Raw genomic sequence first — 23,906 nt, 5'->3', positions numbered from 1 at the left:
CCTAACATTGGGGTCGCTGTAAAATTAAGTGGTCTACCAATCACTCGCTCTTCTGCCTTCCTCTGCTTTGTTTTCATCATGGCTAATTAGATGGACAACCAAAGTTAACAGGAGATGTTATATAGTATTTTACCCTAAACCAGAACAAATCGCTTTGCTTTTAAAGCAAACTTGTTCTTTTGATTTGATTTGATTTGACTTCTTTATAGAAGATAAATTAAAAGTATGTTACCAAAAACACCTGAAAAGAAACAGGTTTATTAAACTCTTAGAAGATTTTTTCGGCCCACTGAGTTAGTTTACACATGGGCAGCAGTCTGTTTGGCTTCATCTACCGCTGTGATTCAAACACCAGGATTTAACATTTCGGGCATTCTAAAATCATCATGTTGAAGTCCAAAACCTTCGTTAAGAAAACCCGGTCGGGTGGGGTGATGAAGGTCGTGCGTGAGCATTACCTGAGAGATGATATTTGGTGCGGAAGTGAAGTTTGCACTGAATGCAAACAGGACTCCACGGTGCTGCAGAAAGACGCGTGTATTGAGAGTAATCTGTGCTTTTATCCGCACTATCTGGTACCTGACACGAATGTGGTGCTACATCAGGTGATTTCACTTGTTACGCGTGATGTGTGTTTGTACTATCTAGCGTGACTATTTCTTGATAATTTCATCTGTTTTCAATTTAGAAAGTAAAGTACAGGTTTCTGCCTGATATTGCAGCGTTATGCACCATGAAGAATTATTATTATGCCACGCCAGACTACCATTGCTGGGCTATCCGACATAATAATCATGTTATTTGTGATTAATACGTCTTGAGTTAATAGGATGATGCTTTGATTTATGTCAGTCTCAACATCCATTGGATCAAGTGTATTCATTACGTGTTTTCCCCTCATTCTCTTCATCCGTATGGATACACTTTGTCCTGTAGATTGACGTGTTGGAAGATCCAGTGATCCGTAATGTGATAATCCTTCAGACTGTTCTGCAGGAGGTACGCCACCGCAGTGCACCGGTCTATAAACGCCTGAAGGACATCATACATGAGAAAGAGAAACATTTCTACACTTTCACCAATGAACACCACAGGTATCACATCATGATATTTACACAATACTGATTGTTGAAAAGGTGAAAAGAAAAGAAAAGATAGATAGCTGGGTTAAAGTAAAGAAAAATATAATGCAACAAACTGCAAATTGAATATAAATACTATATTTAGCTAAAGATTAAATCTTGGAGCGTTGTAATAGATGTGAGGTCAACAACTGCTGAGTAGCTAAAATTCTTTATCAAGCAAGAATGGGGGAAAAAAAAGCTAACTCTTACCAATTGTATTTAAAAGAGGAGACGATGCAGCACTCTGTTTGGAAATATTGTTGTACAGGTGCTATCGAAAAGCATTCACACACACACACATACACACATATATATATTTTTGCTGAGTGATTTTTCTTATGATTTCTTTTCCTCCAGAGAGACATTCATTGAACGTGAACCAGGGGAGAGCGCTAATGACCGCAACGATCGTGCGATCCGTGTGGCAGTCAGATGGTACAGCCAGCATCTGAAAACATTAGAGTCTGACACAGATGGGCTGAAAGTGGTCCTCCTCACCAATGATCAAGGGAACAAGCAGAAAGCAGAGGATAACGGCCTGTTGGTGTACAAATGTAATTATTAGATTAATCCACCGTTTAGACACTACATTTAGTTGGATACAAGCTTGCCTTTAAGTGGCATCATCTGAATGCTTTGTGTTTATTTGCTTACATTCTAGTTGAGGAATACATCAAGAGTCTAATAGCAAACCCTGAGCTCGTGGATCGTCTGGCTTTATCCAGTGATGATAAGGTGAACAGTGGCACAGTTTGTTGTAGCTGTGCACAGAAATAAATGCAATTTTTGGTTGTTGTTAAAGTGACACTGCATGCAGATTGTTTATATTTATCTCCTGTTTTAGCTCCTATTTTTTATTCTTTCTTTCTTTTGTCACCTTCCCACTCTGCGTTTTCTTTCCTTCCTCAGAATGAGATCACAAGCAGTAAAGTGTTGTTTCCGGAGCATCTTCCTCTGTCCAAGATTCAAGCGGGGATTAAGAGCGGCTCCTTCCTCCAGGGCTCTTTCAGGGCCAGCAGGGACAACTATCTGGAGGCCACAGTCTTTATTCAGGGAGAGGGGGAAGACAGCACAGAGGTGTGTGTGGACATTTGTCTGTGAGGATGCAATGCTATAGGAATCAGAATTTGTCGTGCTATGTATATAAGACTTAATTTTGCTGTTTGAAGAATAACAATTTGTTAAATGACAGAGAAATTGCATCTTGTTCAAGTTCTGTATTGTCCTTTTTGGCTTGCTGCCAGGTTCTCATCCAGGGTCTTCAGAACCTCAACAGAGCAGTGCACCAGGATGTGGTTGCTGTGCAGCTGTTGCCACGGAGTCAGTGGGTAGCACCCTCGTCGGTCGTGCTGCAGGATGACGGTGCTGCAAAGGACGATAACGCGGACGAAGATGAGGAGGACAAAGTGGTGAATTTTGCTATTACTGAAAGGAAGAGTGATTGCACCATGGAAAAAGAACTTGTGCATTTTTTAAACAGCCTGAGCACAATTCAGTACATTAGTGACCTCTGTATTCCTGTGTGTCTGAGCAGTTAAGGATATCAGCAGCTGAGGCAGCCAGAAAACCCACAGGGAAAGTGGTGGGAATCATCAAAAGGAACTGGAGGCCATTCTGCGGCATGCTGATGGTCTCCCAAATCAAAGAGGTAGATTTAGAGAGCTCACTATCATTAATTTGAGAATACAAAGCTAAAGCTCTAACTGGCATTTACAAGTCTGTTGTTATCAGCACTGAGTTTCTTTTCTTTCCATTTTTCTTCCAGTCCACCCGCCATCTTTTCACACCCGCAGACCGCCGTATCCCACGCATTCGCATTGAAACACGACAGGCCTCCTCACTCATAGGCCAGAGGATCATGGTGGCCATTGATGGCTGGCCAAAAAACTCCAGATATCCAAATGTAAGTTGGATCCCCTTCAGACTGACTTGTCGACGTATAGCAAGACATAGTTGTTGATTTCTCTTACATGAGGTAGTAAAAACACAAAGTCTATAGGGGTGTCTTTTATTTTTTTTCTTATTTTTTCAGGGTCACTTTGTCCGCAGTCTGGGAGGTGCAGGAGAGAAGGACACTGAGCAAGAAGTGTTGCTTCTGGAGCATGATGTTCCACATCAGGCCTTCTCTCAGGCTGTGCTCAGTTTCCTCCCCAAGATGCCTTGGGCCATCACACCCGAGGTCACTTTTCTTTGAGACAAACTAAGCTCTATTGTAGTTCTATTGCACGTTTAAGAAGGAGTTTGAATATGAATAAATGTGGATGTGTTGAATAGGACATGGAGAAGAGAGAGGATCTGAGGCATTTGACAGTGTGTAGTGTGGATCCTCCAGGATGTACAGATATAGATGATGCCCTGCACTGCCGAGAGCTGAAAAATGGAAACCTTGAGGTGCACATATTCTACACATACATTATCAGGAACAGCAGTGAGTTCTCTGTCTGTTTTAAAGGTGAGTGTCTTGGCATGTGATCCGTTTTCTGTAGGTTGGGGTCCACATCGCTGATGTCAGTCACTTCATCAGACCTGGCAATGCGCTGGACAAAGAGGCTGCTAACCGTGGTACCACCGTGTATTTGTGCGGCAAAGTAAGGAAATCCTCAGTGTTTTCACAACATCCTGCATTAAATCCACAGCATAAAGATGTTCTGAGAAAATATCTAAACACACAATCGAAATATTGTAGACAGACCTGTAAAGAGCAGTGAATGCCAGACGTCACAACAATCTCCACTACAGGCTTTTTACAAGAAAATGGGAGAAAAATCTCTTAAACTAGAACTCACTCTTGAAACTCTTGAACTGAAAGAACACTTTGCTTTTTTTTTGACAATAAAAACTAGAAAAGCAGCCTTGTTTTCATTATAAACTTGCCTTTTGAAAAATGGTAATCTTTGCTTACTTAATATTTGTTACTCAGACTTCTTGCTTTAAAAAGTAAGCTCTATTTTTAGCTATTTGATTCCATCCCAGTCTTCTGTTTGTCTCTTCATAAAGGCTGTATGACATTTCTAAAGACAGGCATGGTGGATAAGATGATTTTAATTTTGTTTTTTTCAATATTGTGTCCAACAGAGGATAGACATGGTTCCTGAACTGCTCAGTTCCAATCTTTGCTCTTTACGCTCTGATGTGGACAGGTGAGGACTGAAGACACACTCACACACAAACTTTCACAACAATCAGCTTAGTTCTTTCCTCTGAATGAACAGATTGAGTGATTTTCTTTCATTGTACTTGAACATCTGGATGAACAGTTTGTAAATACCAGCCATAACCCCCCCCGATCAAATTCCAGTTGATATAATTTAAATGCACATTGTTTGTCTGATTTTACCAGGCTGGCTTTTTCATGTATTTGGGAAATGAACCACAAGGCAGAAATTCTAAAGACTCGGTTTACAAAAAGCGTTATCAACTCCAAGGTGAAGTACCGACACACGAGCACAAAAAAATTTATTCTATTCCTTTTCTCTTTACTTTTTTTAATTTCCTGCAGTCGATACACCCCCTTGCTTTGTTTATCAAATTGGATAAATGAACATTATGAGGTCGATATATTTTCAAACATGATTTGATAGTTCTTTGATTTTCTCTCTGCTTTTGGTTTTATTCAAGGCATCTCAGACATATGCTGAGGCTCAGATGAGGATCGACGACACCAACAAGAATGATGATATCACCAAAAGCCTGCGGGGTCTCAACAAACTAGCCAAAATCCTCAAGAGGCAGAGGATAGAGAAGGGGTAAGGTGTAAGGACGAGGGAGTAATAGAGGTTTGGATTGATGAAACGCAGTACGGGAACTATATTTTTAAAGTGGCTGTAATTGACAGGGATTGCTTTTTGTGTCACGTTTTATGTCATTCAGGGCATTGACACTGTCATCATTAGAGGTTCGGTTCCACATGGACAGTGAAACCCATGACCCCATAGACCTCCAGACCAAAGAACTCATGTAAGCTGAAACTTTCCCTCTGCAAAAGCTACTTTTTTCTTTTGTATTTGTGCGTCATTCTGTCTTTTGCAAACGAACCTTTCTGTGTAATCAGGGAAACAAACTCTATGGTGGAGGAGTTCATGTTGCTGGCCAATATTTCAGTTGCACAGAAGATTTATGATGAATTTCCAGAATGTGCTCTACTGAGGAAGCATCCAGCACCACCTCCAGCTAACTATGACGTGCTGCTCAAGGCTGCAAAGTCCAAGGTGAGTTCAGGCAGTTGTTTAAGTTTGATTCATATTCCTGTGTCCGGTGCTAGTATTGAGTCTTAAACGAAAACATGCTCACTAATAAGCAGTAAGATCATTCAAATTATCTTGAATCTTACAAAACAAGGTGATCGCTGCCAGCAACTCAGATTTGTTCAGTGATCAAACATAGTTGAATGAAACTGATAAGAATGTTCTTATAAATGTACATTTAAGGGCAGGGTATAGTATTTAAGTGCACTTTAACAAGGTTTTGAGATTGTCAGATGGTCAGAAAAAAATAAAGAGACATGCTGCTCTACAGATGAAAAGTGTAAAATCATTCCTAGCAGAGGAAATCTGCCTCTTCCTTATCAAGCCATTCTGTTTTACATAACCAACGTTTTAGCACAAATTTAACTGTTTTCTTAATAAGATTATTCGAAGAGTTTAGCCATTTCTTCTAGCATCCGTATGCATCACTTATCGTATTAGCAAACTTTGTCCCGCTCACCAGCAAATTTAATTGTGAGCACTCTGAACAAATATAAGGGGGTAATTTAACTAATTTAGGTGCAGCTTTTCTGTCCCCCCTCTGGACAAATGCAGGATGTATTGTGTTTGTGAGCACAAAGTGTATGTGTATGTAAGGATTACCATGTTCTAGCTTTCCATGTCATACAGTTCTGTTTATCGCTTATCAGGATGTGGAGATCCACACAGACTCAGCCAAGGCACTGGCCGACTCCCTTGATGTAGCAAAAGTGGATGGCTTCCCATACTTTAACACACTGTTGCGCATCTTGGCCACTCGCTGCATGATGCAGGCGGTCTATTTTTGTTCTGGAATGGACAGTGATTTCCACCATTATGGTCTTGCCTCGCCCATTTACACACACTTCACATCACCCATTAGGAGGTATGAAAACAGACACACTACTCATCTTGCCTTGATATGTTGGATGTGGCTTTTTAACAAAGAAATATGAACAATTCCTTCTCCTAAACTTTTTTGTTATCCTGTATAAACAACTTTCTGCTTTTCTGCGATCCCACACAGGTATGCAGATATCATAGTGCACCGCCTGCTGGCAGTGGCCATCGGAGCAGACAGCACCTACCCAGATTTGATGGAGAAACATAAGCAGTCGGCCCTCTGCAACAACCTCAACTACCGACACAAAATGTCTCAGTATGCACAGAGAGCATCTGTGGCCTTCCACACACAGGTAAAATTATATGGACACACTGCTCTATATTGCAGCCCTGACATATTTAAGCAGTATAAAATCACAACACTTTTATTATATAGGATGATTTTTTAAATTAATGTATACCTCAAAAACATTTGTTTCAACATAATATTATGTAGTCAACAGTAGTAAAATATTCAGTCACTGTTAATGCAAATATTCTGTGATATGGAGTTGATTTATTTAAAGAAATAATCCTAAACAAGTGGTGAAATGTAATACTGAGTGCGTACATGTCCTGTTACCCTTATCATGACCACAAATTCATGCTTGTAAAAAAAAAATGTGTTTCAGTTGTTCTTCAAGAGCCGAGGCATACTGAATGAAGAAGGATTTGTTCTGTTTGTGAGGAAGAATGCGATCATTGTTCTCATCCCGAGGTTTGGACTGGAGGGAACAGTCTTCTTTGACACCAAGGGCAAAGTTTCCCCAAACATTGTTTTTGAGGAAGAGGTATAAACACTGAATTAATTTTACTTACTATGAATATGAATATGAAACTCCAGCAGTCATCGGTTAGTTTTAGTCATTTGTAAACGAACTGTGTTTCAAATATCTCCTCTGCATATGTGTAGGGTCCAACTCTAAAGGTGGAACAACACACGTTTCACATATTTGATCAAGTGAAGGTCACCATCAGCCTAGACGACTCCAACATTCAGCACCAGAAGATCCGTATGGCTTTAATTGAACCTGTGGTAAGGACAGGCTGAACAACTTTAGATATTATTCCTCCTTCGTCTGTTGCTTTGGCTAATAATGTGCAGTATTTAGATTTGAAATATGTTGAGTTTACTCAAAAACACAGTAGTTATTTTTTTAGATCTCTGGTGTGAGTGTTCCTGCCCCCGATGTCGAACCACAGGCCAAGAAACCAAAGCTGGACAGCTAAAACCGGAGCAGCTCCATAACACCACAGAACCACACGACTATCTTCTAGATCCAGAATCTACAATCAGTTTGGACTTTTTGGGTGTATTGAAAAAGATTAAGTGTTATGCTCAGAGCAACTTCAAGAGTCATTTTATTAAATTTATGTATGCCAGTTGCAACACTTTTATTACCGTTATCCTTTCATGATTTGAAACATTTCTCATTGTATAGACATGGATGAGTGCCAGGGACTGCATGCCATAAATGCAGTGTAACTAAAAGTGTTACTTATTAAATATTATTATTAATCTACATTTTTCTCTGTCTCCAGTAATAAACCCACAACCCTGAACGGGTTAAGCTGGTATAGAGAACGGCTGAGTGGAATTGTGACTATTATGCATTTGATCCAAGTCAAAAACATCTGAAGCCAAACAAAGACTTAAAGTTAATTTAATGCGACAAAGATCCAGCCCATGCTTTTGTTTATGATAAAAAAGGCTCAGCTTTTAATTCATGAGTGGCATTATTCAGTGTGTTATAACGTGGAATATTTAGTCCAACAAAACAAATAACAAGTTACCTGAATTTAAAAAAAAGCTCAAAAACATCATGATATACAGTTTTATAATCACATAAATACAGTACAGATCTGATGTCATCTGAAACGCAGGATCAATCAGGTTGATCATGTCAGCATCAAATAATGTTAACTCCTAGGCATCGATACAGCATTCAAGAAGGTCGTTGTGCGAGTTTGATACAGAACTGTAATAACTGACATTTAATCACAACTATATATTGGGGCCCAAAACATTTCTGATGGAGAATTAGACTTCAGTGTCTTACAGCAGGGCTAAGTGAGACTTCCCTTTTGATCAAATATAATGCGGCAGAGCATTTGCTTTAAGTCTGGTAGCTTTAACCTTAAAAGAACAAATAACCATCTTCAGTTCATTGCAAACCCACTTCAACAGCTGAACATTCAGTCTTAATTTACTGTAAAAGCTGCAAACAGTGTAAACTTGTTTTTATATTGGATTCCAAAGCAATCATCTTAAGCTTCCACTGGAAGAGATGTCCCTTTTAATGCAGAACTCAGGCGGCTCAGTGCTGAGGATAAAACCCCTGAAAAATAAGAAACTTCTTTCAGTGAAATATCAAAAGGACTTAGACCGCTGTACACTGGTACTTGTTGTCTCCAAAGCTGCATTGTGACCCATTACTTTTATCCCCAGGGACCATTTTGCATTCAAGTAAAACATTTTTTCACGTTGCTGTTGTCTGCGTTTCCATTGCAATTTAAAATATGGTAAAATAAGGTGGATTAGTCCACTGACCAAGTATTCTGCACTTAGTGTACAGAAAAGGAAGAAGAGTGCTTCAGCCACACTTCATGGAAAGAGGACAAGTGACCAAGTTTGAATGGTGTATTTCCATAACAAGTGCCCCTGTAGTTTTGTTTAGCTTCTTTCAATAGAATATAGGGAGAAGAAAGGATCCTTCAAAAGTCACAAGTTCCCAGGAACGAAATGCAATTTTAGCAATCCATCTTAGTCATTAGATTAGTTAGCTTTACAGACACAATACAACAACCACAATGCTGTGATTGTGTGTGAAGGATTAACCTTACCTTAAGTTTAGTGTGTCGAGTGATGAGGAAGGCTTCTTCCACAAGGTTGGAACTGAGGGACTCTTTGTTCTGACAGTCTGAGCTGAGGCCATCAATTAAACTAGCAGTACCTGCTGAGGTAGTGTTATAGCCGCTATCCACCTGAACACAAACAAACAGCAGTCAGTCACAAGTACTCAGAAAAACCCATCATTCCTAAATGAACAATTAGGTCATTCATACAAGTTAAAAATATAATGAAATGCAGAAAGAAGGTAGCTCTCAGTTGTCTTGGGGTGAAATTTCCCTCACAAACCTGCATGCTGGAATCGTATGGGGTGCTGCTGCCTTCTGTCAGAAGAGACATAAACATCTGAGAACTTTCTGTTGCAGACACATAGCCCATGCGAGAGCTGGTCAGCCGTCCACCTTCCTCCTCTTCCTCCTCCAGCCTGCTTTCTATTCCCATGTCTTTGCCCTCCTCCATTTTCACCGGTTCCATAGGATCAAGGCAAAATTTTACAGTAGGAGCAGTTTGAGTGTCCTGAGCCAAAGGGAACAATGGATCAAGTTCCATAGAGGGAAGAGAAGAGGAGGTAGAAGTGGATGGGTGGTGGTGTTCATCCTCCTGATTGTCTAGTAGCTTTGGGTTAAGGATTGGGGAAATGAGAGGAGGTGAAGCCCAGCAGCGGACTCTGGGTCTGAGCTTGTGTCTGGAGGTGTGCGGAGGCTCATTTTGGTAATGAAGCTGATGAGGAGAGCAGCTACGAATGGGAGAGCAACCTTCAACAAATGGACTCTCGTTACAGGAAGTGACATGTGTATCCCGACTGCCGCGTGGGGTCAAACTGCTTGGCTGCTTCCTTTCAGCTGAAAGAAGTGCACAGAGAAAGAAAAAAAAAGAAATTAAATAACACTACCCCCATGAAAAAAATAAATCAAACTATGTCTGAGTTACAAAGAATAGCTGTCTACCTGAGCCTATGGGTGTATGTGCCACATGGGCAATAATAGGGGAAATAGTAGGGGAGATGTGTCCAGCGGGAGATGACCCATGAGGAAACATAGGACTGCTGATGCTGCCGAGGCTGCAGTCCATGAAGCGACCATGCTGGATGGGACTGGATGAGAACTGACCCTGTGATTAAAAGGTTGTACATTCATTTGTTATGGTGCGCAACAGTTCATCTAACATCACTTGAAATGTATTTTTTTTATTGAGAAGAAATAATAATAAATCAAAGCATAATTTTCTGTTGTGACAAAATTAAAAATGTTCATATTGATTAAAAAACTGCAGGAGACAGATCAGGTAGAAACAAATGTTTGCCATCTACAGATACCCAGAGTAACTTGTTTCTCCTTTCTTCCATGATCATTTTTTATCTTTCATCTGATGTTCTAAATCCTAGTCAGCCCCAAACATACCAATAATTTCTTTCTTAACAGGTCACCACTCACCGTAGAGGGAGTCGGAGCCGCCGTACCACGTGTCAAAGGGGAGGAAAAGACAGGCGATATTACTTCTCCCTGAGAACGATCAGCTCTCGCGACAGCCCCTTCTGTTTGGGGAGACGTCTTCTCCAGTTTGTTAAGGACTCTCTCCGGACTCGGTGGGCTGGAGCTGTCAGAGCTGCTATAACTGAAGTGGCCATCAAGGAAGAGTTTTCGTCTTAAGGACGAGGAACTAAGGCTTTCCTGCACTGCATCACATACTTCCTCATAACGATAATATTCTCCTAAGATGGACAAACATGACTTAATAGTAAAATGTCATATGAAACTTTCTGACTTTGATTATGCTGGAGTTTAATCGAGGCTTACCTAGTACTTTCTCCATGTCAAAAGCCAAAGGCAGGGAAAGGGCTGTCTGGCAAGCGACTGTAAATTAACAAGACAAAAACAAATTAGAAGATATTCCAGAGTTAAAAAAAAAAAAAAAAAGGCAACTACAGAGTATTGTAACCAGTTCAGCTGTTGACAAACTGTTCATTTGTATTCAGTCACACAGGTTTGGATAGAGAAACTGATGTTTCATGTTGTGGTTTAGTTGTCTGCATCGTTTGTGTGGAACATGTACAGACTTGTGAAAACAAATCTAACCCTAAGAGGGTTTTACGTTTTGTTAAACCCTCTAAAAGGAGGTGTACTGACCCGAGATTTTTTCTGTCTCCTCTGCAATTGTAGGACCTACAAATAAATAAATAAATAAATATTAAAAAAAAAAAATTTAATTAAAAAAAAAAAACAGGCAAATGAACATGCATAACATAACATACTTAAATGTACAGAATCAGAATACATAAAATGTAAAGACTCAAAAGTAGAGCTTACTTTTCTTATAAAACTGAGGGGCTCTACGGGTCTCTGGTGCTGCCCAGGGAGAAGGCACAATGGTTCCTTTGGTGAAAAACTTTACAAAGAGGGACAAAGATTCAAATACAAAATAAAGCGATAAATCATAAATAGAATAACTACTTAATGAATACAGAAAAAAAACAGACTGAGATTGAATACCTTACCTGTTCAATAGCATTCTGACATTTTTCTTCAGCGTCAGAATCCATCCTAAAATAAAGAAGAACATGGTCTTATCACTGCAATTCTAGCAAGTCTCTACATTATTAAATATACTGATTTAAGCTGTTCTTAGTTAGGCCAACCAACTGTTTTACTCTGGGAATTTAAGAGTTTTCAGTACGTACGTTGTCTGGCTGAGGTAAAAAGACTGTCGCTGGATTTCCTCAGGGTCTATGTGTACTGGCAGAAGACTGGCCATTTCATCAATAGACCAGTTAAACTTAGGTGGAGTCTGGGGAAGAGACAGATGAGGAAGTACATAAAGGACAACTTATATACTTTTTGGGGAAGTAAGGTTAAAGTTGATAAAGTAAAGCTAAAGACAAACGTCATACGTATTTGCAGTCAGTGTGTATTGTACAGTATATGATAATTCATGTGTTACACTGCAATGGGTCTAAAATATTCAAGGGTGGAGGTGTAAGATGTGTTCGGACTTACAGTTTTACAAGGCTTGGACTTGAACACCGATGGGCTCGGAACCAGGGGTTCACGCAGGTGGTGGTGGTCATTAGGACTCTCAAATGGGTTTCTTATGGAAGGCCTTCCAGGAGTTTCTGGCGTTATCTGTTGTTCAAGGTGGTCCCCCATCTTAGCTGAAAACAAAAGGACACAACAAAGGATCGAAACATAATACACTAAAATGACAATCTATTTTGTTGTGGGGTGATTTTTTTTCAAGCTGAGTACGTTATCTACATAACTCTCCCCGTTTCTATAGCGTTTACTTGACTTCGAAGCAAGCGACGAGAAAAGAAGTTTTCAGTTTTACATACGTTTAATCACGTTACTTAAAATTCAGTGGTACGTAAAACATATATTTTGCCGTTGGTACTTACAACTGTTATTAAGCCAAGACATAGACCACGAACTCAAACAACAGTCTTCCCAAGAGAGCCAGCAGCAAAGAACCAGCTTCAAGGGCAGTTCAAATGTTCATTTCAATTTTGCCCACAAAGCCCTCCAGCCAATAGAAATATTGCAGGAAGTTCTTGGTAACCAATGAAGACAATTATGTCGTCACTTCCTCCGCCAGTTTCGATGCCGTGTTTAGAAAGCAGCGTTGCTAACTAGCTGCTAATGTTACCATTCGGTTATGTGTGTTTATAAGCATGTCTGGTTCAGTGTAAAATAAATAGGATATATTTGAAGTCTGGCTGAACTTTTGTCATAACTTGCTCGCATAAACCAATTATCGTGGCGTCAGAGACTTATTCTAGTCTCCATAGGTGATCCACTTGCTCGCTAGCTTTGGCTAACTGTTTCCATTTATCACTATGGCAAGTGCAGCAAATGCAAACCTAAACGCAGTCCGAGAGACAATGGATGGTAAATATTTATTTTAAACTATTGCAACTTATTTGTGACATACATTTGGACTAATTTCTAATCATATAGAGTTAACTCTTAGCACGTCATGTCATTAATCTCGTTATTCATTTTCTCCCAACAGTCCTGCTGGAAATCTCAAGGTTGCTAAACACTGGTTTGGACATGGAGTCTCTGTCCATATGTGTGAGACTGTGTGAGCAAGGCATCAACCCTGAAGCCCTGTCTGCAGTTATCAAAGAGCTGCGTAAAGCTTCTGAGTCCCTGAAGGTACATTACAGGTTCACCTCTTCATATGATTAAAGAGAATGGCGCTGCTGGGGTCATTAAGTCGCAGGATAGCACCCATCCCTGTTGACCAGTAGTTGTTGATTGATTTTTGATTAGCATCAACAACTAATTCAATAAAGTAATTCTTGAGAGATAATATTATTTGCCAGTGTACAAACCCTTGACAAACAACTGTGTTATAACCACACTTGGAGGATGTTCATTCAGCTTTTTTTAATTTAGTTTAAAATAGACAAATGGATTATATGACACAAATCATTTTGTTTAATGCCTGAACGTTCTGGCTTTGTAAAACATTGGACTCTAATAAAAAAAAAAATTTTTTCAATTGAAATAACTTGTGGACCATTAGCTGGCTATGTCATTGAGTTGATACAGACAGCAAACGGTTAAGAGAAACATTTATCTGAAGAAAAGTTTTAATGCTCTTTGTTCTGTGGCAAGATGCATATCATCCTGAAAAAAATGACCTCAGCATCACCGAACCGAATTTCAACTGATGGAATGAGAAAAGTTTCCAAAATTGACTGCCATCTCCTCTGGTCCTTTACCTCACATCAGCCCTATATCATCAGTTGTTTGTACAAAGCTGACTGGAGGCAGCCAACATTTTTAACTACATTCAGAAGAAAACTACCCTTTTGAAGGCGTTTATAATCCTCTCCATTGTTTCCAGTGACATCTTGCTTGTCTTGGCCATGTTTCCAGCCAAACAGCCGGGTACAATAGCTCATTCAGCTCTGCAAGCACTATATTTTAACCACAGACTTATTTGTGTATCGAGACTTATGCAGGTGTTTCTTTTGCAAATTCAAATTACAAGGTGACCTCCATAATTTTTCCCCTCATAATTTAGGGATTCTACAACTTCTTTCCTCTGCTTGATCCAAAGAAAAAAAGGAAGAATGGCAAATGATTGAACTATTTTATTGAGGAAAAATTAAATGCTTTGCAAAGCCCGAACATTCATTTATTAAATTTTTTTTATGTGTTAAAGAAAAAACCTGAGTAAACATCCTCCAAGTGTGGTGATTCGTCATTGTGGAGATATAGAGTTATCTGACCTCAAAATGTTAAAAATGTCTTGTGCTATATAATGAGCAGTTTAGCTCATTGGAACTCCCTCAATTTGCTGTGATTTTACAAAATATTTCAGAAGTTCTGACCATTTTAGCAACCAGCACTGAAAACCGAAGGGTTTGTTGTTTTGTTCCTTTAAAAATCGAATCGACAGATTTGGATCAGGTCACACTAACTGCAGTTTCTCTGATGTATAATGTGTTGAAGAAATTTCCAAAATTCCAAAGCAATGCTGTATGTCAGGTCGAATATGCTTGCTGGATTTGGAGATGCTATATATAATTGTATTGTAAGAACTGTATTGTAATTGTATTGTATAATTGTAAGAACTTTTAAAATGTTTTAATGAGTCAAAATACACACAATCGAAGATGTTCTTCAAGGAAATGCTGCTTCTGACACCAGAACCAAACTAATCAGCAGCATTGCTCCTTCATTTGCATGAAAGATGTAAGATTAGAATAAGGAATTAAGTACTGTTTGTTTGTTTGTCTGTCTGTGCTGTGGTCATATTTCAATGGAACAGCATCAGGATTGAGTTGATAGTGGCCCCAGATTTACTGTTTTAAGGGGTCTTGGATCGCTTGTTTGGCACATAGTAAGGCTTGGATGACTGCAATTCTTTAAATGGGCCAAACATTTTAATCAAACTGAATTTGTGAATTGTGAACACACCCTTAATCGGAAGGGATTTTTTATTTTTACAAGACTTGAGTGCGCAATTGTGAATATATAAATATATACAAATACTGAAAAAGACGCAACATAAGCTGCATTTTTCATGTTAAACATTCTCAGCTGTCCTCTCCTGTTCAGTTCATTTTCATGCAGTTTTGCAAAGTTACTGTGCAATTTACAATTATTTTGTAAATGGCCTGCATTTGTATTCTGCCTTTTAACATTAGCCATGTCCAAGTAAGCACTTAGTTTCTCATTCACCTATACACACTTACACACACACACACACCAATAGTGGTGGAGGTGAAATGCCGAAAAGTGTTTTCGTCTCATCAGAATCAACTCGGGGTCTAACGTCCAAGAACACTTAGAACATGTGGAGGGGCTAAGATTTAGCAGCTAGGAAGGAAACAAGGAATGATGTATATTTATAATGTTTGAATGAATTTGTCTTCCTTCAGGTTTCTGAGAACTGCACAAACTGAAGATGGAGTCAGATCACTTCAGATTGGGACCTGTAATTGGATCATCCCCTGCTCCTGGACACCTACTTACCATTGGCTTTTCCTGCCCACTCAGATTTGTTTTGGCTCTGTCCTCTGTGCCTCCTCAGTCACTAATGTGCTGTCATCTTCTGGGCTTAGACTTGTGTTTGGGTTTTTGTGAAGAAATGCCAACATCTGTCACTTCTCTAAACACAAGTCGTCCCCTGAAATATGAAATAAGGGCATGCTCTGCCACAATGTGTGTAACTTTAGACTAAGTGTTTTCTAACGCAGATTGTGAAGTGTGAGTTCAAATTTGCAATGACATCCTGCCTGCCGTCAGTCAAAGGAGGATGTCACCGACTTCTTATGATCATCAACTTGGATTGCACTTTTCAAATGTAAATGTTTTTAAACTTTTTTTCGAATGTGTATTATTTGTTATGTATTGTTTCGCTTTTCATTTGTTTAAAATTTTTCACCAAGGAAATTATCCTTTTTTTTCATAACAGTTTATGTGATTATCATTGATAGAATAATCTGAATTAAAAGGTTACCAACAGTGACCACAAGGTGGGGGTGTGTCTTTCTTATTCTAATCCCAGTTCCAGGTCGTTTAGTGTTCAGAAATTTGTTAGGTTACAACTTTGGAGCTTTCTTGATTAAGTCACAGATTATATTGTTCATCAGATTCATCCAAAAGTCACATGACCTCATTCCCATTTTTTGTTGCCTTAGTCCAATTTCAGAGTCTAACAAAGCATTTTTCCCCCTGCAATATCATTTTCTCAGGCCTCGCCTTATTAAGAGTAAATCTTTCCAAAGGATTTTACAAAGGAAACAATCTTTCCCGTCAGACTAGGCGAAAGGGACAACAGACTGGTAGAACATTACACAATACAATACAAAAACAGACAATAGAAGAGTGATTGCATCAACAGCCAACAACATACTTCACAACAAAGAAGACATGAGCAAAGGTCAGTCCTTACAGCAGGATGTCCTGTTGATTCTGAAGTCCTTGCTCTTTTATGCCTGCACACCATCCACAAAAAGTATTTGAGATATATTGCAAACTTGACTAAAACTGTCTTTGATCTACCAGAAGTGATGCCCCTAGATCGCCTATCTGAGCACACGGCATTGTTTTGTTTCTCCACTGTCTGTAAAATAACTCAATTCATCTTCTAGATGAGGGAAAATGCTGAGAGCACAGAACATTTCTCCACAGGCCGATATATGGGCCAGGAGCAACCTGTTATCCACACAGGCTTTCATCAGTGTCTTGTGTGTGTGCGTGTCCCTCAGTATGTGAGAGTTTAGTTGTTCGCACATCGCTGGAGATGTCTACAAATGAGTAGCCTCTAAGCCATCTGACAGTAACGCCTCACAGGCACACTAGAGCAAGCTAGCAAGTGCACAGGAGTGTATGTGTAAGCATTTCTGTCTTCTTCTGCTTTGTCTCGCCATCTTGATTGACAGGCTGTGAGTCTAAATCTCTGTACCGCTGCTTTGATCTCTTAACACAGTATCTCTCTGTTCCTCAATACCAGCATCATGTCAGCCAAGCATGAGAGACATACTGATTTGGTGCAGTGGCTCTCCTTGATAGTCCATAAGCCTGAGCAAACCCAGGTCTTGGTGGGGAGGGGGTGGGCTGCATGAGATGTTGACAGAGTTAGACGCAAAACAAGAATCCCTTTCTTTTAGGAAAAAAAAAAGTTATGCACAGCTTGATTGGCTACTAAGGGCGTGCGATTCAGGATGCATTGCGGTCTGTTTGATCTGTTTGGAGGGGTTGTCCTTATCCAAGCCAGCCACTTTGATCTCTGTTAAACAAAATATTCCCAAATCCCATAGTCCTAACAGAGATTAGCGTCCATATATGCATAAACATCTAAGAGGTGTTCAACTAGGGCAATGGTCAGGTCACATGACTGTATCAACTTAACAGGTAAGCATGTCCTCGCATCCAAACTTCTAAAGGTGTTTATATCCGTGTCTGATAATTATCCAGGCCGAGAATTATTTTTCTAATAAATGAGGGCAGTCTCGTTTATGGGTGAAAAATCTATGAGTAGCAATTACAGTTCAGGTGTGTGCAATGGATATTAGGATAATAATTAGACTGGACTGATCAGAGGCTCCTGGTGTATAAAGAAAGATGGTCTGTTTATGTTTGTTCCAAACCTAAATTACAACCATATTGTCTCATGAAAACACATACAGTGTCGAGCTTAATTTGACGCTGTATTAAACCAAAAGCCAAAGATCTCTGTGAGCACACTTACATACAGGTCACTAATTATCGTTAGCAATAAACAGGAAGGTGTAATGGTCTCCCTGCTGAGACCAGGCTTTGTTTGTTCATTTGATGTCTTATTACTCATTATATGGTCATTTCAGGGATAATATTTGTGAGTTTGAGATTGTAAAAAAAAAAGTAAAAACTTTTATTTTGCAGAATTTCTGGACAAGAGACAAAGTTCTTTCTAAAATATTCACATATTACAAAGCTTCCATTCCCATGATACACACAATAGTGAAAATTGACAAAAGAATGTTTACCTTGGTGGTGTTGTACTGGCCAGAATTATTATTATGTTCAGACAAAAAATGATCAAATGTGTGTTAAAGTAATATTTTGGTAAAATAGCAAACATTACTGACCCATTGAAAATAAAACCTTGCATCGTAGTGAAATAATACAAACAACATTTGACACAGGGTTTTTCCTGTCGTAGAATTCGGTGAAAGAACCACTGGCAATGACGACAGCTTCTGAAAGTTTCTTGAAGCGTTTCACAATCTTCTTGCATTTGTCTGCTGATAGTCTTGGCAACTCCAATATGTTTTCAAGTTCATGTGAGTTTGCTGGAATCCTTTATACAATAGTAGATTTTAAGGCCTCCTCGCAGGTTTTCAATGGGATTGAGAGAGAGACACACTGCTGCTTAGTTTAAGACTCAAGACCTTCCCCTCAAACCTGCAAACCAGCTCAATGCGTTATTCAATGTGTTCAGACACTGGATTACACATTTTGCTCCAGAAGTCCTTGGTAATCTTCTAATGTAATAATTTGCTTAAAAAATTCAACACCTCAACAACAACAACAACAAAAAAAAAACAGCCCACAATACGATAGAACCTTTGCCAGGCACTTTTATTTCTATGTGGGTGTAATTTAATCGAAAAGACACAAAACTCCCATCAGGCACCACTTTATTTCCCTTGTCCATGCATTATTATCTCAGACTGACTGCGGCCTATACATATGAATGTTTTTGCAAACTTTATATTTTTATCCCACTGCATTTATCTGATGACTGTGCTATCATTATTTTGCAGATTGTGAGAATTGCACATAAAACATGCATAAAGTGATGTAAAATGTGTTGTATTGCTCCACAGCAGCCCGTAATAGCATTAGCTTTAATATGTAGCTGTATGAAATATAACATTGTAGGCTCTTTTTTGTGTTTATGTTTTTACTCAAACGTTTAGCCTTAAATGTCGGCAAATGACATCACCAACATTATGTAATTTGTTGAAATGTGTACTTATATTATCCCAAATATTACCAGCAATTTTTAAACCCAGAGACATAGGCACAGACAACTACTTTTTTATCATCATCATCATCTGGCAACCTGACTGAAAGCAAGAGTAATAGGATCATAAGCAGGGTGTAAAAAAAAGGGTCAATTCTTTATGTTTAGATTGTTTTGATCTTGCTATATTGAACAATAAGTACAGCAACGAGACACTCTCTTTCACGCAAATTGTATACATTAGTTTACATAAACCATCATATTAATATAGTAGTAATGCTCAACTATGTTAGACTAGCAGGGCAGAAAAGATTTAAGTTACCTCTGACAGCACTTTTAATTTTTTAAGAGAATATTTAATTCCTCCTCCAAAAAATGTAGTATTACTTTAGGTTGAGCCCTGACATCCAGTTATTAAAAAGCTGCAGTATTGTATATCCTGTAGAGGCTGTGTTTATAGGTGTGTCTCTTGGAGCTTAAGTGATGGATCTATTGTATTTCTGTTACTGATCAAGCCTCTCTGACCCTCATCCTTCAGCGATATGAAGCTTCAGGGGCTGTTTTTGCCCTATGAAGAGTTCTGTGACCTTGTTAGAGCTCTCCCCTATACATCACTGTTGATTAAATACGGGGCACACTTTTACTCCCTAAGATACTATTTAGGTCCCAATTAAATTCACAGCAAGGAAATTGGATCATAAACTCCTTAAAGGATCGTTAACAATCATTAGACAGGATAATGGCATGGCAATCAAAATATGTAAAAAGAAAAAAACTTTCAAAGTCTTTTGGTGACTTTGTTGTTTTTGGACATTTTCCAACCTGATTAATGTAGAATTGATTGATTTACAGTTGTAATTAGCTGCACTCTGCATAGATGCATAATAATCATATATCTCCCTGCTTGTTTTAATGTATTAATTGATTTCATTAACAAAAGCATTTAATAGAATAACAATTAACAAAGTTGATGATGGTATCAACACAGCGCATGCAAACTCCCTTGTGTTTTCCTTATGATGATAATGAAACCACCTTTTTATCAGATTGGAATTGTGTGTGTTGGACTATGTAATGACTAAGATGATATTAGGCTTATTAGTTTATTCGAGTGGCTCACCGAGGCGTTAAGCTCCTACTGAACACATTGTGTTTAACAGGTAGGCACCATATGCTGCCTTAATCAGACATCGGAATCACATTTGGTTGTTAAATTGTCTCCTAATAAAAGCAGGTAGTAAAACAACTTGGGCTAATTCAATTTCAGGCGAGTTTGGGTGAAGTGAACAGCTGTTCATATTTGTGGAAATGTTTGAACAATCCCCCTCCTCTCACTCTTTTTGTTTTTTTTTTCTGTAAAGGTTTAACTCCAACGGCCTGTTCAACTTTTCTTGAAGAAAATAGAGACGGAGGGTGGACGAGCTGTCCACTCTCCTTAAAAGAAGACAATACCAGCCATATTGTAGTGACAGCTTGCATTGTGAGAGTGTGTGTGTGACTCTAAAAGAGAAAGGAGACGCGAGAGAGAAGTATGTTAGGAAAACAGAAAAATACAGAGGATGTGTGTGCGTGAGCATGTGTGTTACAATGACAGCTTGTATTCTCCGTGATTAATGATGTGCTGTGTGACTTGATAAGTGCTTCGGAGGACCAACGCTTGTTTCAATTAGACCTTGTGAAGGTCGTGACGCCGCGCCGGCCTCTCATTATCATATCCATAATCAATCCACATTATCATAGGGGAATGCAGAATGGATGTGTGATATCTTGGCCATGCACACACAAACACACACACACCTAATCACATACCAAAACACAATGACATACTCTCTCACTCACAAGAGCACACACACACCCTTCACTCCAAGTTGATTTGAATCATAACAGAGGCTGTCGGAACGGATTGTCTGTTCAGATTAAGAGTTTGTTTCTGAGAATTAGGCAGCATTGATGGTGGTGGCATTTCAGATCCCCACTGCAGACACAAATGCCAAAACATCACTCTGTCACCCCCTCTCCCCTTTCTTTCACACAATCACATATATGAGCACACACAGACACACACAGACACTTAACTAGGACCCTGGGGCATTTTTAATAGAGGCGAAGTGATTCGTATGTTTTTGCTCCTCTAATGAGAACAGATTGAGTGGTATTTACACTTCATCGGCTGATCTAACCACCTACACATTTCCCTCATGCTTCTGCTGCTCTCTGGCCAAAACAGACATACTGAAATGACCAGAGCTCAGCTTTCAAGCAGCGACACAACATGACCATTATCTTTGTCTCTCTGGCTCACCATGGCATCACGGCAACATAAATATGAGCTGTTAAAGTATGAAGATTGCAGCAGGTTTAGTTTCTTTGAGGAAGCTCTGCGTGTTTGTTTCAGGCAGTAAGAGAATAAGTTGTCTGACTCCAGATGTCTGTATTTGGCCCGCACTCTTTTGGATGAAAACCTGTCTTTTGTTTCTGTGGTATCAATAAGCCCACCCAAGCATGCTGAAAAAATTACAGCCACAGGTCACCTATTTCCTTCTGAAACATTCAAACAGCCCACTAATGAGGACTATCCAATATGATATAAAAAAGGGGAAAAAAAGAAAGTGAGGCAAATGTTGGAGGTTAAAACTTAATCATACAGTACTGAAGCAATCAGAGCAATCGAAGGAGATATAAAACATTAATTAACTCAATGAAAGGGGACTCTTCCGGCAGTGAAGATAGATAGGCTTGCACTGTCTCAGGAATTTAAAGCACTTCAAAGACAGGATACTCCACCAATTTAGAATTGAACTCCAGTGGCAATATAAGATGATAAAGGCAGATAAAAATCAATGCAGCAAAGTTGTTCCCTTCTCTCTGTGCAAATCTGCCTTTAAAACCTGGCGCCTACAAAACCCACAATACAGCACTTTGGTTGGATATTCAGGTGTGTCATGCTAACAGTGGCTTATGCAGCCTAGAGAGGAGATGATAAGACTCCGAGACCTGAAACACAAATTGATTCGAAACTGAGTGAAGCAAAAGTGTGTTCCCTTCTGTAGGGCACATTGTATTATTACACTTAAGCACCAAGAGAGATTTTGCATTAGTTCATTGTTTCCTTTCAGGGGAGTTAATGCACAATGACTGCTGCATGAATTCAACCTGCGACCTTCCTGTTGTGATTGGAAGTCACTTCCCACCAGGGCACCCAACAACCCGCCAGAAGCAGTAATCTCCACAAGACTGTGGATGAATGAGCTAAAGTACAAAATATTAATAGATAAAAAACACACATTCAAGGTTATAGGAACAGGTTTCTGAAAGGTGGTGCATTATTTATCAGATCTTCATATATGCCACTGTTGTTAAGTTAACTGAGTTCGTCATATGTCATTATCAGATGGTGCCACAAGCCTTAAAAGTTACAAAGCGCTGGCCTGAGAGGTTTAGACTGATCATTTTACCACCTAATAAAGACTTTAAGGTGGAAATTTACCACATGAATCAGCTCTGATTTACACTGATGGCTTTATCTGTTTGTTTTCTACAGATGGAAAAAGAGAGTCGTGACATTTCTTTTTGGCGAGGAAAAGGCCATACTCAGCAGGAGTTATCAAAGGCAAAAAGTAAAAAGTTCGAGTTAGCTATCTCTCTCTCTGTCTCCCCCTCTCTTTCTTCCCCTGGAGATACTCATGTTAAGCATAATTAAGCAGATTTGATTAGCATCAAGCCTGGCTTCCTCTCTTGACTTTTAATGAATGTAAATCTACCATCTACATCCTAAAGATTAATTTCTGCCAATTAAAAAACACAAGAGGGCTTATTCGAGAGAGAGGAGGGGGTTGTGGGTGGGGGAAGAGCGTTATAGTCCTTTGAGTTGGAGTACAGTCAGAGTTTTATCCTCTTCCCCCTTGTCTTTTGGTGAGATGGTCTCTGGAGATCTGTGTCTCTCTCCCTCAAGATCATTATCAACACAATGTTCCGTGAAAGCCACTTTGAAAGGACTGCAAGCTCCATGTAAATGATGGGAGCATGTGTGTGTCTTAGTGCATGTGTGCAGTGGGTGAGGAGGCAGTGCAGGGGGCAGGTGAACAGGTCAGTTTGTCAAAACAAGGCTACTGCCCCTGACCCCCCTCCCAGTTCAGATTCAGATTTAAAATCAAAACATAACAAACAACAGTTGGTGCAACATTAATGTGATTTTCAAAAAAAAAAAAAATCTTCTAACAAGACACCTTAAGCTAAATGTGTGGCTTTTGCACCTGTATTGATAAACAATATATTTATTATGAACCCCCCCCCCCCCCCCCCCCCCCAGAACATGTCATGATAGTACCCCCTTTGTTTGACTAAAAAATAAAAAAAATACAGCTGTCATGTAAAAGATAAAGACTCTCATTTCCTTGCGAAAACCCTTATTAATAACATTCATACTGCATAAAGGTCAAATACTAATTGGAAACTGAGATTTATCTCTTTACAATCTGCTCGTTCTAAACAGATACATCTCCAGCATACTTATTTTCCTACTTTTCTCAAATAATCATGCCCAAGAATTACTCTGTATTTTGGGGTAATATAAAACATCACATTGGCATATCTCTGATGATACTCAGATCATCATAACAGAGTGATAACAGAGAAAACGTTTTCTCTCGGGAAAACACCTCAGTAATCTAATCATAATTTTACTTTAAAGGGTAATACATATTAATCCGTAACAAATTAATGAGGCGCTTTGGAAATGCTGTAAATTCCTCAGATTGCCACAAACATGCCATCAGGGGCATTAATGTGAAGGTGTCTTTTCGTTAAGCGTTTATAAATAAGCTTATCCAAAGTTTATGTAGGCTAATCTTTGCTCTCGCC

General features: G+C 39.2%; 3 protein-coding genes across 3 annotated transcripts; 2 read left to right on the top strand and 1 right to left on the bottom strand.

The window, feature by feature from the left end:
* Positions 1–78: 78 nt before the first annotated feature.
* On the top strand, positions 79–7,707 carry dis3 (DIS3 exosome endoribonuclease and 3'-5' exoribonuclease). The gene is made up of 21 exons (XM_072390814.1): positions 79–605; positions 937–1,094; positions 1,482–1,678; positions 1,786–1,859; positions 2,034–2,201; positions 2,369–2,533; positions 2,659–2,772; positions 2,890–3,027; positions 3,157–3,303; positions 3,399–3,515; positions 3,611–3,712; positions 4,200–4,264; positions 4,465–4,549; positions 4,743–4,870; positions 4,995–5,081; positions 5,176–5,332; positions 6,019–6,233; positions 6,375–6,543; positions 6,862–7,020; positions 7,143–7,265; positions 7,391–7,707. Exons 1-21 carry the CDS (start codon positions 387–389, stop codon positions 7,457–7,459), a joined length of 2,856 nt encoding a protein of 951 aa, XP_072246915.1. The 5' UTR covers positions 79–386; the 3' UTR covers positions 7,460–7,707.
* Positions 7,708–8,048: 341 nt separating this feature from the next.
* On the bottom strand, positions 8,049–12,573 carry bora (bora aurora kinase A activator). The gene is made up of 12 exons (XM_072390816.1): positions 12,472–12,573; positions 12,074–12,228; positions 11,758–11,864; positions 11,575–11,620; positions 11,387–11,465; positions 11,207–11,242; positions 10,877–10,933; positions 10,514–10,791; positions 10,028–10,190; positions 9,369–9,922; positions 9,074–9,214; positions 8,049–8,568 (listed from the first exon to the last, which is right to left on the bottom strand). Exons 1-12 carry the CDS (start codon positions 12,491–12,493, stop codon positions 8,548–8,550), a joined length of 1,659 nt encoding a protein of 552 aa, XP_072246917.1. The 5' UTR covers positions 12,494–12,573; the 3' UTR covers positions 8,049–8,547.
* A 96-nt stretch (positions 12,574–12,669) lies between these two features.
* mzt1 (mitotic spindle organizing protein 1) lies at positions 12,670–15,911 on the top strand. Its single transcript, XM_072390817.1, has 3 exons — positions 12,670–12,961; positions 13,086–13,231; positions 15,472–15,911. Exons 1-3 carry the CDS (start codon positions 12,910–12,912, stop codon positions 15,493–15,495), a joined length of 222 nt encoding a protein of 73 aa, XP_072246918.1. The 5' UTR covers positions 12,670–12,909; the 3' UTR covers positions 15,496–15,911.
* Positions 15,912–23,906: the final 7,995 nt, after the last annotated feature.

This window comes from Leuresthes tenuis, unplaced genomic scaffold, assembly GCF_036924035.1.
Source record: "Leuresthes tenuis unplaced genomic scaffold, fLeuTen1.0.hap1 SCAF_8, whole genome shotgun sequence".
Taxonomy (NCBI): Eukaryota; Metazoa; Chordata; class Actinopteri; order Atheriniformes; family Atherinopsidae; genus Leuresthes; species Leuresthes tenuis.
Note: the sequence above shows the minus strand (reverse complement) of the source record. Positions and strands in the feature narration are given on the sequence as shown.

Bases quoted from the DNA above. Each gene is read 5' to 3' on its own strand.
- dis3 (XM_072390814.1), top strand. From the start codon at position 387: ATGTTGAAGTCCAAAACCTTCGTTAAGAAAACCCGGTCGGGTGGGGTG. The intron at 2,534-2,658 runs GTGAATTTTGCT...GTGTCTGAGCAG, and splicing joins AAGATGAGGAGGACAAAGTG to TTAAGGATATCAGCAGCTGA. The intron at 6,234-6,374 runs GTATGAAAACAG...GATCCCACACAG, and splicing joins TTCACATCACCCATTAGGAG to GTATGCAGATATCATAGTGC.
- bora (XM_072390816.1), bottom strand. From the start codon at position 12,493: ATGTCTTGGCTTAATAACAGTT. The intron at 10,191-10,513 runs GTGAGTGGTGAC...TTTTAATCACAG, and splicing joins CGGCTCCGACTCCCTCTACG to GGTCAGTTCTCATCCAGTCC. The intron at 9,215-9,368 runs GTTTGTGAGGGA...GTTTGTGTTCAG, and splicing joins CATACGATTCCAGCATGCAG to GTGGATAGCGGCTATAACAC.
- mzt1 (XM_072390817.1), top strand. From the start codon at position 12,910: ATGGCAAGTGCAGCAAATGCAAACCTAAACGCAGTCCGAGAGACAATG. The intron at 12,962-13,085 runs GTAAATATTTAT...TTCTCCCAACAG, and splicing joins AGTCCGAGAGACAATGGATG to TCCTGCTGGAAATCTCAAGG. The intron at 13,232-15,471 runs GTACATTACAGG...GTCTTCCTTCAG, and splicing joins AAGCTTCTGAGTCCCTGAAG to GTTTCTGAGAACTGCACAAA.